This window comes from Zootoca vivipara, chromosome 5 (assembly GCF_965207765.1).
Source record: "Zootoca vivipara chromosome 5, rZooViv2.hap1.1, whole genome shotgun sequence".
Classification (NCBI taxonomy): domain Eukaryota; kingdom Metazoa; phylum Chordata; class Lepidosauria; order Squamata; family Lacertidae; genus Zootoca; species Zootoca vivipara.
The window spans coordinates 1,810,966-1,829,455 of record NC_142588.1 but is presented as its reverse complement, the minus strand read 5'-3'; the positions used below and the strand labels follow the sequence as shown (position 1 = coordinate 1,829,455).

At 45.0% G+C, this 18,490-nt stretch overlaps 1 protein-coding gene across 3 annotated transcripts in view; it reads left to right on the top strand.

Annotated features, from left to right (window-relative positions):
* The first annotated feature begins 14,625 nt into the window (after nucleotides 1-14,625).
* KIAA0930 (KIAA0930 ortholog) overlaps nucleotides 14,626-18,490 on the top strand; it is a 55,023-nt gene continuing 51,158 nt past the window's right edge. For all 3 annotated transcript variants that reach the window (XR_015950086.1, XM_035137600.3, XM_035137603.3), the window contains exon 1: nucleotides 14,626-15,200. Coding sequence is in view for 1 of the 3 variants with exons in the window: in XM_035137600.3 (XP_034993491.1) it covers nucleotides 15,053-15,200 (148 nt within the window). In the remaining 2 variants the exon portion in view is untranslated. The remainder of the gene's footprint in view (nucleotides 15,201-18,490) is intronic.

Here is an 18,490-nt window from a genome sequence, read left to right as displayed (position 1 = left end):
GGCAACCTTGACCACCAGCCGTGTTGGCAGGGACTGATGTTGGCAGTTGCAGTCTAAAACATCCTGGAGCTCACCGGATTGATTGAGGAAGGGTGAATAATTAGAAAGGCACAAGTTCTCTTTGGTCAAATCTCTAGCCCTTATCCTCCCGCCATAATGTGAGGTTGGAAATCCTGACCTACCTTAGAGGCTTGTTGAAGGGATGGCCGGAATATAGTATATGTTCAGCACTTCAAGCATTCTGAAGCACAATATAAACGCTAAATATTTTTATGGCCACTACTGCTAGTACTTGAGAAATGCTTTCACAGATGCCTGGCAGGGATAAATTTAGTAGGTTAGGCTTGCTTCTCTCATTCCAGCATCTCCGTGCTGGGAATTTTTTGTTCTGTTCCTAGTTGGTCATGAATTTTATTTGCTTGTTTGTTTTATTCCATTGATGAGAATGTTGATAGTGCAGAAGTTGGATTTTTGAAATGTTTGCTGTACAGGGACTAGATGCTTGAATCAGTGGGAGCCTTGCTTGAAGTACTGCCGTCATAGAGAAGCGCACTTCCTGGCTGCAAGAAGCACCTGCATACCAAAATCTAGATACACTGAGGGCTCAGCTACAGTGGCAAAGAAAAAGTGCTTTATATGCGTTGTTTATGCATTCTAACACTGTGACACCAGATGGCGCTGTGGAGTTCTGTTTTTGCCAACCCGATTTCTCATACAAAGCTTAAAACGTGTTTAGCTGAAACACTTCTTTGTTGTGTCTAGATCCAGCCTTAGCAAGAGTTGTGTGTGTCTCTCCACACACACACACACACCCCATCAAAGCATTCTTGACATATGCCTGTCAAGCCTCCGCTTAAAGACCTCCAAAGAAGGAGACCCCACCACACTCCTTGGTAGCAAATTCCACTGCCGAACAGCTCTTACTGTCAGGAAGTTCTTCCTAATGTTTAGGTGGAATCTTCTTTCTTGTAGTTTGAATCCATTGCTCCGTGTCCGCTTCTCTGGAGCAGCAGAAAACAACCTTTCACCCTCTTCTATATGACATCCTTTTATATATTTGAACATGGCTATCATATCACCCCTTAACCTTCTATTCTCCAGGCTAAACATACCCAGCTCCCTAAGCCGTTCCTCATAAGGCATCGTTTCCAGGCCTTTGACCATTTTGGTTGCCCTCCTCTGGACACGTTCCAGCTTGTCAGTATCCTTCTTGAACTGTGGTGCCCAGAATTTTATTTTATTTTGAGCACATCTGTTGAGATCAAATAAGAGACCAAAATACTTCTCTGTAGTTCAAGGCATGCACCCCGAGGCAAGGTTATTCCTTATTTTATAATTTACCATATACAGTACTGACAGCAAATATTCTTAGAAGAAAATAATTACTCCAGATTAGTGTTGCCTAGTAGGTAAGAGACATGGATTTGAAAGATCCCGATTCAAATTTCTCCTTTGCTATTCAGCTTAGCAGAAGTGGATGGTTGCTGTATTGCAGCTCCTCTGTGCAATAATTTGGATAATAGTACTAGGACCTGCCACGCAGGGTTGTTGTAGGAAAACAATTAAATATTGCAGAGATTAGATAACCTTTATGTTTTTAAATGTAGGAAACACAGGCCTGATTCTTAGATGGTATAACATGGCACATCTTACAAATTTGTATGAATAAAATTATTAATTTAGGAATCCCTTCTTGTCGCTAACCTGATATGACAAGAATCCTGATTGCTAAGCATGTTCAAACTAGTATGTTTAGTCCTTCACACTGAAAGTCCAGGGACATTTGGGGCAGCCTTTCCTGTGAGCCCCCTCCCCACTGAATATCTCATGTTATCTCACTTATATGTCAACACACATATTGAGTTGTGAGCCGTTCAGTGCTGAGTAATCAAGTGATGTGTGTGCAAATGTCAATGTCCCCTTAGGAAACAAGAGTGTTGCTGCTCTAGAATGCCATTCATGCTGTGCACACTGCTTTTGTGAGGAGAGGACCATACGAAGTGGGTTCTGGCCCATTAAAAATATGCTACAATAAACTGACACACTTCTTCCTTCAAACTGTGTTGCTGTGTTTACTGTCTTCTTCTATTAATTTGTGGCATAATTTTCTCTGTTAACCTTGTAAAGGAAAAGGTAAAGGGGTCCCTGACCATCAGGTCCAGTCGTGTCCGACTCTGGGGTTGCGGCGCTCATCTCGCTCTATAGGCCGAGGGAGCCGGCGTTTGTCCGCAGACAGCTTCCGGGTCATGTGCCGAGCATGACAAAGCTGCTTCTGGTGAACCAGAGCAGCGCACAGAAACGCCGTTTACCTTCCCGCCGGAGCGGTCCCTATTTATCTACTTGTACTTTGAGGTGCTTTCGAACTGCTAGGTGGGCAGGAGCTGGGACCGAGCAATGGGAGCTCACCCCGTTGCAGGGATTCGAACCGCCGACCTTCTGATCAGCAAGCCCTAGACTCTGTGGTTTAACCCACAGCGCCACCTGGGTCCCAGCAAAGAAAGGCATATTGAGATATGGTGCTAAGGGATAAACTGAATAGGAAACTACATAAATGAAGAACAAAGAGACATGTGGGCTTGACTTTGTTGCATATGCTATTGACCACCGGTGACTCATGGCAAATTATGGACAGATGGGACGCGGGTGGCGCTACAGCGGGAAGGTAAACAGCGTTTCCGTGTGCTGCTCTGGTTTGCCAGAAGCAGCTTAGTCATGCTGGCCACATGACCCGGAAGCTGTACGCCGGCTCCCTAGGCCAATAAAGTGAGATGAGCGCCGCAACCCCAGAGTCGGTCATGGCTGGACCTAATAGTCAGGGGTCCCTTTACCTTTACTTTTATTTAACATCTTTTAGTAGAGATGTTAAATAAAACATCTCTTGGTTTGACTTTCAAACTATAGTTTTTCCTATAATTCTGGTATGAATTTGTTCTTCCATGGGTGTGTGGGTGTGGCAGGAGAGTTTGTTGAAGGTTATTGTTCTGTATAATATCTGTAAAAGATAAATGGACAGTTTTGTTTTTTTAAAAAAAGAAAGGCAACTGTATGCCAAATAAATACCCCTATTATTAGAATTTGTGGTTAGTGTTTAATCAGAAAAGCAGTCCTGGGCATACATGAAACTGAAATGCCACTAATCATTTTCTGAACTGTTTGGCACTCTCCATTAATAGTTTGAGAACAGTGCAGTTCAGATTCAGTTTTTGATACCAACCTGTTTTCTTGGTTGGCATCAATTCACAGCAGTTTCTCAGAAATGTCTTGTCCTCTGGAAAGCAAGGCTTTGCATCCTCTAGCGATAAACTTGATAAGCAGGGTGTGGGGGGATTTTGTGACATTATCTAGCACAAATCACATTTACTTTGCAGTCTGACACAATACAGCTGTCATTGTTCATGTCCCACAGGACTTGCTCCTTGGCAGGTTCTCTGCCTTTATTGGACGCATATATCATACACTCTCATGAAAGGAACAGCGTCTCTTAATGTGAGAGAACACACAGTATTTATACAGACATTCCAGGAGGCTGAGTTCTTAACATTTTTCTTTCCTTTTTTAAAACTTGTCCTCCATAGGTCTAGTTCTACCAGTTAAGCAAGAGGGGGGGGGGAGAAAGACCCTTGCATTATTTCTTACTTTGCATTCTAAAGATACTTTCTCACACTCACACAAACCCCTGTTGAGACCAAGCTTCCCCACTACTTATGTCCATGCCAGGATAATCTTCACCTAATGAGTTTCAGAATATCAGCCTGTGATTTTAAGCAAAAGAGTTTTCCTCTCAAAAAGCTGGATGTGTATCTTGAAATCTCCAAATGTGTCTGGATGATAGCAGGTGTGGCTTCTCCCAGCCATTCCTGTCCTCTCCACAACAATTTAGGGGAATGGCAATAGCTGAGGAAGGAACTTGTTGCTGATACGGGGTAAAATAACACACCTGGTTTCCAGATTGTAATTTGGTGGCAGTACATGGACTGCTTTAAGATTCATTTCCCGTTGCTGTTAGATTACTAACCCATGGGTGGCACTGTGGTCTAAAACACTGAGCCTCTTGGGCTTGCCAATCTGAAGGGCGGCGGTTCGAATCCCCGTGATGGGGTGAGCTCCCGTTGCTCGGCCCCTGCTCCTGCCAACCTAGCAGTTTGGAAGCACACCAGTGCAAGTAGATAAATAGGTACCGCTCCAGCAGGAAGGTAAATGGTATTTCCATGCGCTGCTATGGCACTCATCCCAGTCTTCCATGAACCAGTAGTCCTGCTGGCCACATGACCCAGAAAGCTGTCTGTGGACAAATGCCGGCTCCCTTAGCCTGAAGCGAGATGAGCGCCACAACCCCAGTGGCCTTTGACTGGACTTAACCATCCAGGGGTCCTTTACCTTTTACTGTTTCATATACAGTCGTACCTCCATTTATGTAACCCTCTGGTTACGTAAACTTAGGGGTGCACGCGTGGCAAACCCGAAAGTATTTTACTGGGTTTCATCACGTGTGCATGTGCAGAAGTGGTCCTCAGGTTGCGGAAACCTCAGGATCCAACCTGACCTCCAGAATGGATCCCATCCACAACTGGAGGTACCACTGTATTGTAGTACCAACAATGTACTGTACTACCAGCAATCCCTGCCCCAAGGCACTGATCCCAGCAACTCTTCCCAGTAGGTCTTGCCCCAATGTGGCAGTTGCCAGGAGTGACTGAAGGCCCCCGCTTCCCCCTGCTCTCTAAGACTCCTCCCCTGGTTCCTTCCCCAGCAGCCTATGGCTCCTTCGTCTTGTCTCTCCTTGGTCTGCCCTCTTCATTTCTTTGCATGTTCTACGAGGGGAGCAGGTTGCAGCAGGAGGCGGAGACTCTCTAGCATCCTCAGCAGCCTGCCTCATCTCTGCCTCTTGGCCCCACTCTGCTTCTGCATTTGAGTCTCTTACTGCTCCCTAAACCTTGTTGCCCCTTCAGCTTCTGACACCTCCTTCTCATAGCTGCCAAGTACCCCGTTTCCCCCGGGAAACCCCCGTTTTTACTTACCTTTTCCCGGCATAGCTGCCAAGTACCCCGTTTCCCCCGGGAAACCCCCGTTTTTACTTACCTTTTCCCGGTGGTCCCCCGTATCACTTCGTCTCCCATTTTTCTCTGTTATTTTCTCCTGCCAGCGGCCATTTTTTCCCCTTCTGATTTGCTCTTCTATGGGCACAAAAAATGGCCACCGACGGCTTCAAAAGTCGCATCTACGCATGACCGGAAGTGCGTAGACGCGACTTCCGGTGTCGGCGACGGCCATTTTGGGTGCCCATAGAAGGGCAAAGCGACACCGGAAGTTACGTCGACGCAACTTCCAGTGTCACACGGCTGCCGGTCCCGGATTCTGCAGTCCGGGACTTGGAAGGTAAGCTCCTTCTCCCCGTCTGCTGCCTCTTCTCCCTGTGACCACTCATCATCATCCCACCAATTCCCTGGCTCTCAGCCTTCTTCCCCAGCCGGTGTCTCCCACCACACTCCTCTGTATCCAGCCCGTCCAAGACAATGAAGTACTGGAGGCTTATAAATGGTGGGATTTGAATAGGAAGGTGTTCTGGAAAACAGCCTGAGGCATAAGGAGCATTATGGTTAGGCAGTCAAGATGTACAAAGTTCACTAGAATAACTGGGAGGGGGGGTTGTGCATAGGCACTATTCCTTGGGCCCATTTTAATATATGATAATCAAATTTAGCCTAGTTGGTTTATGCTATACATGCGCTCTCTCTCTCTCTCTCTCTCTCTCTCTCTCTCTCTCTCTCTCTCTCTCTCTCTCTCTGCGCAAGTTTAAATCCAGATTTTGGATATTTTTGGACACTTAGTAACTATGGTTGTAGAAAGACAAATGAAGTATTAAAGCATATAATATACAGATTTATACAAAACTGGTGATTTAGACAACACCCTGCCAAAATAAGGCAACTTTGTCAGAAGAAAGGTGTGGAGGAACAGAGGAGGCCAGTGACTATGATCATTATATGGTTGGCTGGTTGAAAGGTGAGCTTCCACCCACTGGCTCAGCATCCGAGTTGTTCTGGGATGTTTCTGCACATTTCAGCTCCTCAGAAGTGAAAGAATCTTCAGCACATAAGTCCTGGGGATGGAAGAGGCTGGGCCAGTACTATGACAGTGTTGCGCAGTTGTTAGGTGGCACATGTAAAGAGTGTGTGTTTTTATGAGAGTGGCTTGTATAAGTATTGTGGGTATACATTATAATTTTGTGTGATAGGTATGAGAATGGGGAAATACACAACACATACCAGCCTGCAAATGTACACAGTTCTCCATACTATTATTATTCTCCATTAGATTATTTACCAGTAATTTCTATGACACTTCATACATTGAAAAGATCTCTAAGCAGTGTACAGAAAACTGAAGCAGCAGACAACTTAAACAAAATATTACAAAAATACAGTTACCGGTATATATAAAACTTCCTTCTGACACACCCTCCGGGTTCTCACCTGGGGGGCCAAACAAACTCTTAGCTCACACACAAGAGTCTCACAATGAGGTGTCTCTCCCTCTAGACTTTTTATGCACAGTCCCAAGGTGGGTGGTCCTTCCTGGGACTGCTCACGTCTGTGTCCCACGCACAGTTCCAGGTGCAGCAGCAGGTTTGTTGAGGTTTTCAGGCAGAGCAGAAGATGTGGAAATAGCCCCCCCCCCTCCACTCGTAGCTCTTTCTTCACCCTCTACCCTCTCCCCCTTCTACAACTGCAAGGTGATATGGACCAACCAATTAACTCCACAATGGACAATTTAGGGACAGTTTGCATAATAATCAGGACCGATGTTTCCATGGTCTACCACATCACATCACACGTGAGAGATTGCCCCTTTTACATTTCACACGCAAGCTTTCTCACTCAGTTCTAAAAACTGGATTTTCAAAATTAAACCTGATTTTTTGTGTGTGTTGCAGGTAGGTAGCCGTGTTGGTCTGCCGTAGTCGAAAAAAAATAAAAAAAATTCCTTCCAGTAGCACCTTAGGGACCAGCTAAGTTTGTCATTGGTATGAGCTTTCATGTGCTGAAGAAGTGTGCATGCACACGAAAGCTCATACCAATGACAAACTTAGCTGGTCCCTAAGGTGCTACTGGAAGGAATTTGTGTGTGTGTGTGTTGATTATTGTCCAATTTAATATTTTTGATGTGAGTGTTTTTTCCTGTTTTTCATCCTAATAAGCAGAGTAATAATTATTGATATATTGTATGCCAGGCTAAAGACTGCTGGAATTAGTTCTTTGGTTTAATTATGTTTTACAAGCAGTTTATGCAAGTATTTAATTGCATTCCTGCAAATATGTTGTTAATTATATTCAGCCTCTTAATGTGATGATGAGATTTGTTGATGCCATAATGAGCTTTATTAAATCCCATGGCATACATGTGCCACAGTTAACTGTAGACAGTTCCTCTATGAAAAATAGCTGTAAACTGAATTATCTTGGTTTCCTGAGCCTGTTTATGGATCCTTCCCTGCCATAGCTGCCAAGTTTTCCCTTTTCTCATGAGGAAGCCTATTCAGCATAAGGGAATTTCCCTTAAAAAAGGGGATAACTTGGCAGCTATGTTCCCTGCCCTCCTCTCTCTGATGAATGGCCAGGTTGTTTGCTTGGTCTCCTGCATTTATGAAGAGGCGGGAGCTCCCTTGCCCTGTTTATTATAGCATAGGTATGAAATGTCCTTTCTTATACACAAACAATGAGTTGTTCCTATATTGAGGTGCAGCCTTCTAATCCACAGTACCTCCTATTATTCTGTATCCCCATTTCTCTTGGGTTTTTATGTCCCAAAAGGAATGTAGTGGGGGAGGAGAAGGAAGAAAACCTATTCCAAGCTTAAAGCAAGTGTGGGAGTGGCTGGGGTGTGTGTGTGTAAAGAAATTGGGTATTGATTATTTCATATCAAAGATGAGGATATTATTTGATGTGTTTCCAATTACTGCTTCCTTTGACATTAGAGTTGTTCTTTTCTCTCAAGAATGTGCTTGTATTCTTGCTTACAGTGTCAACAAGCATTTCTCCTGGCTTCGGAAATATTCAGGAGCAGCTGGGTTTAGGTACCGTAAGAGAAGTGCTATTTGTTCTGATTTTGGCATTAGCAAGAGAAGTGCTATGTTGAATGAAAATTGCAAGTCAGTGGTGCCCTCTAGTGAAACCCACATGAATCCATACGTAACTGATACAAGTCTTTGCACAGCAAAATTACCATATGGAATTCATTGCCAAAAGATGTTGTTATGGCTGTCTCTAATCTTTGTGAATCAAGCTTCCACTGAATTAATGATTACGAGGAAGAGATTTGAATTTATCTGGTGAAATTGATATTCATATGATACATTTCAGGAGCAAGGACTTGAAAAGTTTGTACAAATCTGGACTGTTTTGGGTCCTGCTCTAGTTTGTGCTCTTGAGCTTCAGGGTTGCCATATTTTGAAGAGCAAAAAAAGAGGACACATTTGCCGACTTCTGCTTTTAACTACGGATTGCTATGATTACTCTCATTTCACATACCCATGAAAAAGAGGATGTGGCTTTGAAAAGTGCCTCTCTTGCAGTAATGGCATTGCTCTGAGTAAAGCCCCCCCCCCCCCGTATTATACACCATCCCTGCCTTGGCTGATCTGTGCTTTCCGCCTCTGAGCTTTCTGTTCTCCTACTTTCGATGCCCACCGGGTTCTGGGAGAGGGGCATCTAGAATGCTTTCCAAAGACACTGAGTCTGTCAGCTGTCTCTCCCCTGGTGCTTCTTTTTCCTGCTGCTCCTCTCCCAATATCTCCCAACTTCTCCCCTCTGCAGCCTCTGAGCTATGACCTTCCGCAAACCACTGTTGTAAATCTATACTGTCTCCCTCTTCTCTGGCAGGTTCAGGCTGAGGAGGCAGTAGCCACCATTCCTCCCCCTCCTCTTCCCAGTCCCTGACAATGTGTGATGTTGCTGTTTAAATCTCCTTAGCCACATGCCCACAAGGCTTCCCTTGTGGTACATAGTGGGCCTGTATGATTGTGTTACAAGTGATCACTCACTTTCATGGCAGCAAATGATGAGATTTTGCAGAATTTACTTGCTTCACCAAAGCACTGGAAGATTGCACTTGAAGTTGAAAGGGGTTGTTTGGAATTCAGGATAAAGGGCACTATAGAAACTTGATTTATAATTCATATTCTTTGGGCTTTGCTCTCACTTTTAGAGTTTACCAAATTCATGTGTTTGCACCATGGTGTCTCTGGCAGTTCTTCTGGGGTGTAGGTTGTTTAAAAAATCAAGGATTTGTTATGAGAATGCTAAATGAAAGGGTTTTCCAAAATAACAAAATAATTCATCCCTTTGTTTTGTTTCATCTTCAGATATGGCCTTAGTGCGTCCTATTTAACTAATCATGATACCATAGAAGTATAATTGTGTGGTTCTGTCTCTCATGCCCCAGCAACCGGTTAGTGCTGATACTCCAGAATAAGAAGTTCTAGTATCGCTGCAAGATCTGAGCCTGGGTTTAAGGAGAATTAGGGAGGGTTGGAAGACAAGTGCCTGAAGCCATAGAGCATGGGAGCCACAGAGCATTAAAAACTTAGGGAAGTTTTTTAATGTTTGATGTTTTATTGTGTTTTGAATTTTCTGTTGGGAGCCTCCCATGAATGAATGAATAAAAAACAACGCAGTGGTTTGCCTCTCCTTTAGATGTAAAAATTAACCTCTTTGTCCCTTGTAGATGCTCCCATGACATTTATATGGGCACAGGACTCATATGTTCTAGGATTCTTTTGTAAGGCAACAGATTAATTTGGCTTCTGGTTTGCTGGAGAATAGAGTGACTCCTGCAAATACCAAGGTTTCCCATCCCTCCTATAGAGTTCACAAAACCGTCTCAGTCGCCATTAAGTAATCATTCTGAAATGTCCCAGTACTTGCAGCAATGACTCCACTGAGCTTCACACAGTCCCTTCCATCTTGAAGATCTCTTTTCTTTAGGAGCCAACTAATTCCTAGGCAACCTTATTCTATAAAGAGTTCAGAATTGAATGAGTGCCTCCATGAACAGATTTCACTGTACCTTAACTCCTAAAGGCTGGCAATTCAGAGAGCCACACTTCTGTTCACTCTCTTGCAGCCCTTATTAATATTCAACAGCATTCTGTGCCACCCTATTGAATAATTCACTTCCTTGCTTCTAAGCCATCGCAGTGTTAATTTCTTTACAATTACACTTAAAACAGATATGGCTGAATTTCAGCTATGGAAAAATAAGACTGGTGGCTGGAGGCATCCATACCATATCTGCCATTGTTCTGAAATCAGGAAACCAAGCCTTTTGAGGAATGGTTGAAGGAGCTGGCAGCCTATGTTTAGCCTGTAAAAGAAGAGACGAGATATGGTAGCTGTAGAATAGTGGGCAAGAAGGATGAAGACACAGCTCTCAAAACAACCAGCTCTTTATTCTAGCTCTGAGTCCAGACTGAACAGCAGCTTAGCCAACTGGCTTATATAGTACTCAGTAACTTGCAACAGTAACAAACTTCCCCTAGCTACCCAATCCGTGAACAGCACTCTCAATCCTTCATTTGCATGTTGTGGACCTGAGTGAGAACTGCAGCCACAGTGGGCAGGGTAAGAACTGCAGCCACGGTGGCCAGAAGGAGTACTGCAGTTAACTTAATACATAACAGTAGCCATCTTCAAATATCTAAAGGGCTGTCACATGGAAGATGGAGCAAGCTAGTTTTTTCCTGCTCTGGAGGGTAGGACTCAAACCCATGGCTTCAAGTTATAAGGAATGAGATTCTGGCTAAACATCAGAAAAAACTTTATGAAGGTAAGAGCTGTTCAACAGTGAAACGGTCTCCCTCGGGAGGTTGTGGACTCTCCTTCCTTGGAGGTTTTTAAAACAGAGGTTGGGTGGCCATCTGTCAGGGATGCTTTAGATGAACATGTGGATGTGGCCGATGGGTATATCCTATATGTACCCTTCTCGGAACTGGCTGTGGTTACGCTGAATGTGCATTCTACAGCAACCCCTGATTTGCATCGGGGCAGAAATAGACCTAGGGCAAAAGAACATCTTGGTAGGGTACAGGCTGCTCTGAGCCATCCATTCCCAAAACAAGATCACCTTCCCAGAATGCTTTTTGGTGACTAGGGACTCAAAGGAATTGTGAAGAACTGAGAAATATGGTTGTGTGTTTACTCTTTCCTGGAAATTATACAGAAGGGTTTGCACAGAAAAGGACTGAGAAGCCAAGATAACTGCTGGAAGTTCTTTAATGGGCAGGTGCCTCAGCCACATTCTTTGGTTAAGGTAAATGGCCCAGGAAGGATCTCTCCCATCCCCAAGTCAAGGATGAGGGACAACCAGGGGCTTGTCCACCCTAGACTTTACAGTGCGTTGAAGCCGCTTGAGTCCATTTGATGTTGCCCCCAATCAATCAATGGAATCTAATTTTCCCAGTCTTGGGTGAATCCAAAAAGAAACATCCAAACCCAATTCGCTGTTGCCAGGCTACCAGGAGCACTGCTGTGGTTTGCATTCTCTTCCCTAATTAAATGCTGCTCCTCATCTATGCTGCCTGCCTCTTCTGGCTTTTTCAGTTAAAGTCGCACCAGAAAAATATATGTGATCTGTGGAAGGTTTGGCGGAATTCAGAGTTTGCTTGTTTGTAAAGGAGAAGGAGAAGGAGGACCTTCTGTCTCCTGAATTTGGGAGAAACATTTTCTGGTGGGAACTGCAGGATTCCTAAGCTTGGGTTTTTTCTATCTGTTGCTCACTCAACGCCCCTTTCTCTAGAATTTTCCTCCCAGTAAAGACTGTAGAAAGACCCACAGAGAAGACTGAAGCTTCTCGATCCCTTGGTCTACTGAGCTCATTAACCAGTACCAGCTGTCTAAGGTCTCAGGCAAATGCCTTTCCTAACCCACAACCCAGCAGTTCCAGACAGGAAATTAATTTCTTCTTTTCATTTCCCACAGTAAAGTAGCCAGATGCACTAGGTGTAAGTCTAACATTTGCTTCTAAACAATGGTGGGGATGAAATAAAAGGCTGGGAAACATCTTTCCCATTATTTGCTAGACAAGCTCATTGAGTGTAAGTTAGCCAGCTCCATTACAATCAATGGGAATTTCCCCATTGACTTTAATGGGAAACAGATTGTTTCATCCATATTTCTTATTTGCAATTACTTTCAAAGATTTTCCAGGGGAGAAAATAAATAATTGTATCAAACTAGGTTAGGAAAATTATAACATGGATGAAAAAAGTCACATGCCTTGACTCTTGGAAAGTTTCCAGCAAAGTTTACAATTGTTAAGGAACTCCAAACATCATAGAACGCCTATGCCAAAAAACAGGCCATCTTAGGATATGACATTTGAAATTACATGTATTCAAAACTGATAGTTCACAGAGATTTGGATCCTTCCTAATTTTTGTAAATATTTTCTTTAATTACACACCCGGCTTTCCAATCCTTACTTTTTCTTGTTAGAATGACAAATTCTGCTTACAAATTATATGTTTTCATTTTAAATATAGTATACTCTTCTGCCCATACATGCCATGTTTCTGATTTAATCTGATTCACTGGCTCATTATTCTAAAATAATAGAAGAGTCTCCTTCCCATACAAGAAACCAGAATGAGGATGGAGGACAGTGGCCCTCTGGCCTGAACAGTCTTCTCTCCACACCTGAGGCACATCATCCTGCAATCATCAGAACTGGTTTAACAGGCAGCCCCTTTCCCCGGGAACTCTGGGAATTGAAGTTCTGTAAGGAAAGGGTGGCACTATGGTCTAAACCACAGAGCCTAGGGCTTGCCGATCAGAAGGTTGGGGGTTCGAATCCCTGCGACAGGGTGAGCTCCTGTTGTTTGGTCCCAGCTCCTGCCCACCTAGCAGTTCGAAAGCACATCAAAGTGCAAGTAGGTAAATAGGGACCACTCCGGCGGGAAGGTAAACTGCGTTTTCGAGTGCTGCTCTGGTTCGCCAGAAGCGGCTTAGTCATGCTGGCCACATGACCCGGAAGCTGTACGCCGGCTCCCTCAGCCAGTAAAGCAAGATGAGCACCGCAATCCCAGAGCCGTCCGCGACTGGACTTAACCGTCAGGGGTCCCTTTACCTTTATAATAGGTGCAAATGCATAAATATTTAGGAAATATAAAATTGGTGTGTTAAATACCTTCAATATCTTAAGACATTGCTTACACTGTTTGAAATTTTCAACAGCATAAAAGTATTTCAGCAAAAAACAAAATAAAAAAATCAGGCATACCTTTGAATTGGATTCAATATTTTGTGACATTTAAGCTACCTGAAGTGTATTTTACTGATTCAGCCCCCAAGCAAGCATTACAGTTCAAAAACTTTTCACTACTGGAAAAACATTTCAAGATATTTACACAGCACATAAAATTAACATGGTTCACTTCACCAACTTTATTAAAAAGTTTTGTTTACTTATCATGTCAGACATGACAAACCATATATTTATGTAAGTGGTTATTTATTGAAATACTCAGTGGCTTAGTCATGCTGGCCACATGACCCGGAAGCTGTACGCTGGCTCCCTTGGCCAATAACGCGAGGTGAGAGCAGCAACCCCAGAGTCTTCCGCGACTGGACCTATCAGTCAGGGGTACCTTTACCTTTACATTAAGGAAAGGGATGCTATGAATCTACAACAGAATGTACCTTATGGCTACAAACGCCAGCTTCCTGTTCAGAAATGTTTAAGAGTTAAGGTGGTATAAATGCTGGCATAAGGTGTGTGATCTAGATAGTGCCCTTCTGAGCCCTTCATCTGACATTGTACATCCTTCCTTCTTCCGTTTCCACAGGGGGATGTATTGGGACACCGGAGGATGTATTGTTAAAACCGGACAAGCTGTAGCAGAGACAAGCTGTAGGAGAAGCGGGAGAACAAATGGGGGGGGGGACCAACAACAACAATAGCGCAAATGGGCGGATGGGGCGTGTGCCAGCAGTGAGGGCTCTGCATGTCACGTCTGACACACGTGTCATTGGTTCGCCATCACTGCCCTAAACAGTTTCGGTCCTGTATACCTGAAGGAGCGTCTCCGCCCCCATCGTTCAGCCCGGAGGACACAGAGGTCCAGTACCCAGGGCCTTCTGGCGGTTCCCTCATTGCGAGAAGCGAGGTTACAGGGAACCAGGCAGAGGGCCTTCTCGGTAGTGGCGCCCGCCCTGTGGAACGCCCCCCCTGTCAAGGAAATAAGCAGCTATCCTATTTTTAAAAGACACCTGAAGGCAGCCCTGTTTAGGGAAGTTTTTAATATTGAATGCTGTATTGTTTTTAACACTTGATTGGGAGCCGCCCAGAGTGGCTGGGCGGAGTATAAATACAGTAATAATAATACCCCCCTCCCGTTCTCCCTGCCTCTCTCTGGGTGCGCCCACTGTCGATCTCCCTCTCTTTTTGTGTGTCGCGATGACTTCAGCCGCTCAGCTCCCCCCGCCTCGCTCGCACCAGCTCGGCGCGCCCATTGGCTGCCGGCTCTGTCTCCTCCTCCCTCCCTCCCGCGCCCATTGGCTGCCGGCCCTGTCTCCTCCTCCCTCCCTCGCCGCGTGTTGCAGGAAGTGCTCTGCCGGGGCGCCTGGCGGCGAGCAGCTTCTCAGCTGATCCGGGGAGGCGGAAGTGCCTCCCAGCCCTGGACGGCGCTGGACTTTGCCTTGGGAAACGCTGCTGAGGCGCAGGACTTTATTCTTGGAACATTTCTGTGCTTTGGCCATGGAAGAAGAAAAGCCAAGCCCTCTCTCTCTTTTATTCCCACTGGGTCCCCATCTCAGCCGTCGCCCCTGACCAAACCAGCCCTTATTAAAAACCAGCGCCTTTCACATCGCCCTCTATTATTCTCCCGCGGAAGGGAGGAAATATATATATATATTATATTTTTAAAAAGATTCCTCCCCAACATTGAAAGAGGGGAGAAGAAAGGAAGGAAGGAAGGAAGAGGAGGGGGAAGGAAGTCCTGCCGCAGGCTCTCCCTTCCCCGGCAGACTGCGATGAACTCATCTTGGGGGGCGTCGGCATGGCATCCTTCAAGCCTTTCGGCCAGGCTGGGCCGAGAGAAGACGAGGAGAATGGAGGCGACTTGGACCGATCTCTCCAGCAGATGCTTCGGGCAATAGTGGAGGAGAGGAACCGCGTCAACATCCGCCAGGAGATCAGCGGGCTCGGTGAGTGGCTGGGGGGCTTCCCTGGGAGGAAGAGAGGACGGACACCACCGCGGCAGCTTCCTCGGCACAGGGCAGGTCTCTGCCCCGATGCGCTTCCGTAGCGGTGCGTGTTGCTGCTGCTGCTGAAACAGAATAAACGCAGCGCTTAGCTTTGGCTGGCGTTTGCCACCTTTTAAGGTTGGAAGAGACATAGCAACAGGGCCAAAGGCAACCTGGTAGTAGCTACAGAAACCTGCCAGCTGACCCTTCTTCATGCCATGGAGATAAAGGGAGGGGGGGAGTTCATATGTTGCGTTTCTCTGAGCGGGGGAGGCTGCTGTCAAAGGCACAGAACTAAGACATCGCTCTCTCTTTGTTGTAATAAAACGGTAGCCCAGCTTTTGGCTACTTTATAGATCTATAGCTTTTAGAGTGTGAACCAGATACAAAGGAGCCTACTTAATTTCTAGAAAAAAGACATGCCAGTACCCAGATCTGTTTGGAAACAGGCTCCTGTGATCTGCAAGTCCTTCCACCAAATCCCTGATAAGATCGAGCTCTTTGTTGATATTTAGTAGGGCAGGAAATGTACTCTGCACTTGCTCAAGGACACATTGGTTCCTGTCCCTCCTTTGTATGTTTCAAGGGTTAAAATATGCCAGTGGGCCCAGAAACATATAAACCCCACAAGAGAATACAAGAGTCCTTGTACTCCCCCCCCCAAAATATGTTTATTTACCTAAACAGGAAAAATGTAATTTTAGGAGATAGTTTCATGACAAACTGCCCTTCCCCTCTTGTTCACTTCAGGGATTCCTGCTCAGTTGATAAGCAGGTGCTGAAAGCAGCATGGGAATTCATAAACCGTGTCTGCTGGTAATTTGTGAATATAACAGTGGCAAGCATGTATTATTCTCAAACTACGGTAGGTTTATTATTGGTATGAGCTTTCATGTGCACGCACTTCTTCAGATACACACAAAAGCTCGTACCAATGGCAAACTTAGTTGGTCTCTAAGGTGCTACTGGAATGAATTTTTTTTATTTTGTTTCGACTATGGCAGACCAACACGGCTACCTACCTGTAACTATGTATTATTCTGTTAGCTAACCCACATTACATGCTCTTATGTAGGCAATCGTGAGGTATGAGAAACAGCATGCTAAGCAGTTCTTTGAAACACTCTGCCTATCAAAATATGGTTACTAGGCCCCAAAATCCACATGTTTGGGGTTTCTGTATATTGCTTCAATGCATAGTTGATGCCTGTTGCTCCCTTGATAATGCCAAAAACTGCAATGGAGCAGTACATGACTGTCTTGGTTGCTTGTCTAGGTTTGACAAAGTTTGTCTTATCTTCCTGTTGTTAAATTGATCAGGAGACTGTTGTAAATGGCTACTAGTCCAATTGCTTGTGGCAAAAGAGAATTGCCTCCCCGCAGAGAGGCCTTTGCAAGCGGTAAGAGAGTCTGGGTTCTGTTTTCCCTTCAGTCTGTGTTTGCATCATGAAAGGCTAATAGAGATATGCCTGTCTGAGTTATTAAACATTTTTCTTGGGCTATTTACTAGTCTGAGATAGATGGTGGGAGCAGACAGCTAGATAGCAGGAAAGGGATGGAGACTGTGTATTTCTGGAGGCTCACTGGAAAGGACTGCATAGTTTAATTGAAATCCACATGGCTTGATTCTTCGTCTTTCCCCACCTCTTTTACTTACCCACTTGCTCAAATAGCCAGCATGCAGCCTTTTTTTCATTGTCTCTCCTTCTTATCTCTGACTCATGGCCATAATTTATGGTGCATGGATCCTATTGTCAGAACAGGAGCCACTGGAGCATTTTGTATGTGCGGACTCTGCTTAACAGCTGAGATCTCACATCACATGGAAACAATCCATAGCCATCTGTGGGGGAATTTGATAAAGCAGCATTCATTTTATTTCTCTCGGAGAAAACAAACTGGAAAACAAAACTGAAGCTTGGTTTATGCTGAGAGAATAAAGCTGGCTGTGTACTTCTGTATCTAGAATTCCATGTAAACAAGAATATCTTTTTCTCTCCCCACATCCCGCCCCCCCCCAAAAGAAATTGGACCTTGACTGCTTCCTGTGTTGATCCAACACCTGTTGTGTGTTTTGAGGTCTATGTCTGGATAGGATCTGGCCTAATCTATGCGTAAATAGGTTAAGAGCTTTAAAAGTAATCTGTTTTCTGTCGCTTCTAATATCCTTTGAAGACGTTGGTCAAAACTTCAGACAGGTTTGCCTTGCTTACACTCCTAGGAATACATTCCTGTAGAACAGCTGAGTTATTTTGTCCTGCCTCCCCACCCCCACCCCCGGAATCCTAAATTATATTTGGGGGCTCAGCAGGGTTTGCCTTTCCCAGTGAAAACATCAGTAATGGTAGACAACATTCCCTGAGCCTGTTGACCGCTGCAGGTAGCCTGTTTGCCTATGTGCAGTCACAAGTTGCTTGGGTTCTATGGGGCTCTCAGGGTTCACAGAAGGTCAAGAAATGGTCCAACAGCCCCACGTGAAAGAAGTGGACATCCTAGGGCACTTTCTAAAATCCTCCATGGCATTCAAAGGCTCTGGGGCACAGGCATGTGGGTGCCTCAGTAGAATAGTTGGTGTGGAAGGTGTTCCCTGAAGGTTGAAAGTGTGGGGAAGCAATTTGGGGTGGATGTCTCTGCAACGAACTTTTATTTGAATCAAGTACCTACTGGGAAGTGACTTTTCTGTAACATTGCCTTTTGGATGTAATGCCACTGTAGCTGCTTTCTTGCAACAAATCAGGCATTCAGAGTGGTCAGCCCCTAGCAGAGTTTAAGTGACTGGGAGTGGCCGCCGAGACCACACAACACCGGTCCTGAAAGACCTACATTGGCTGCCAGTACGTTTCCAAGCACAATTCAAAGTGTTGGTGCTGACCTTTAAAGCCCTAAATGACCTCGGCCCAGCATACCTGAAGGAGCATTTCCACCCCCATCGCCCGGACACTGAGGTCCAGCGCCAAGGGCCTTCTGGCGGTTCCCTCCCAGCGAGAAGTAAGGTTGCAGGGAACAAGGCAGAGGGCCTTCTCGGTAGTGGCTCCTGCCCTGTGGAACACCCTCCCATCAGATGTCAAGGAAATAAACAACTATCCGACTTTTAGAAGACATCTGAAGGCAGCCCTGTTTAAAAAAGTTTTTAGTGTTTGATTCTATTTTTAATATTCTGTTGGGAGCCGCCCAGAGTGGCTGGGGAAACCTAGACAGATGGGTGGGGTATGTATGTATGTATATATATATATATATATATATATATATAT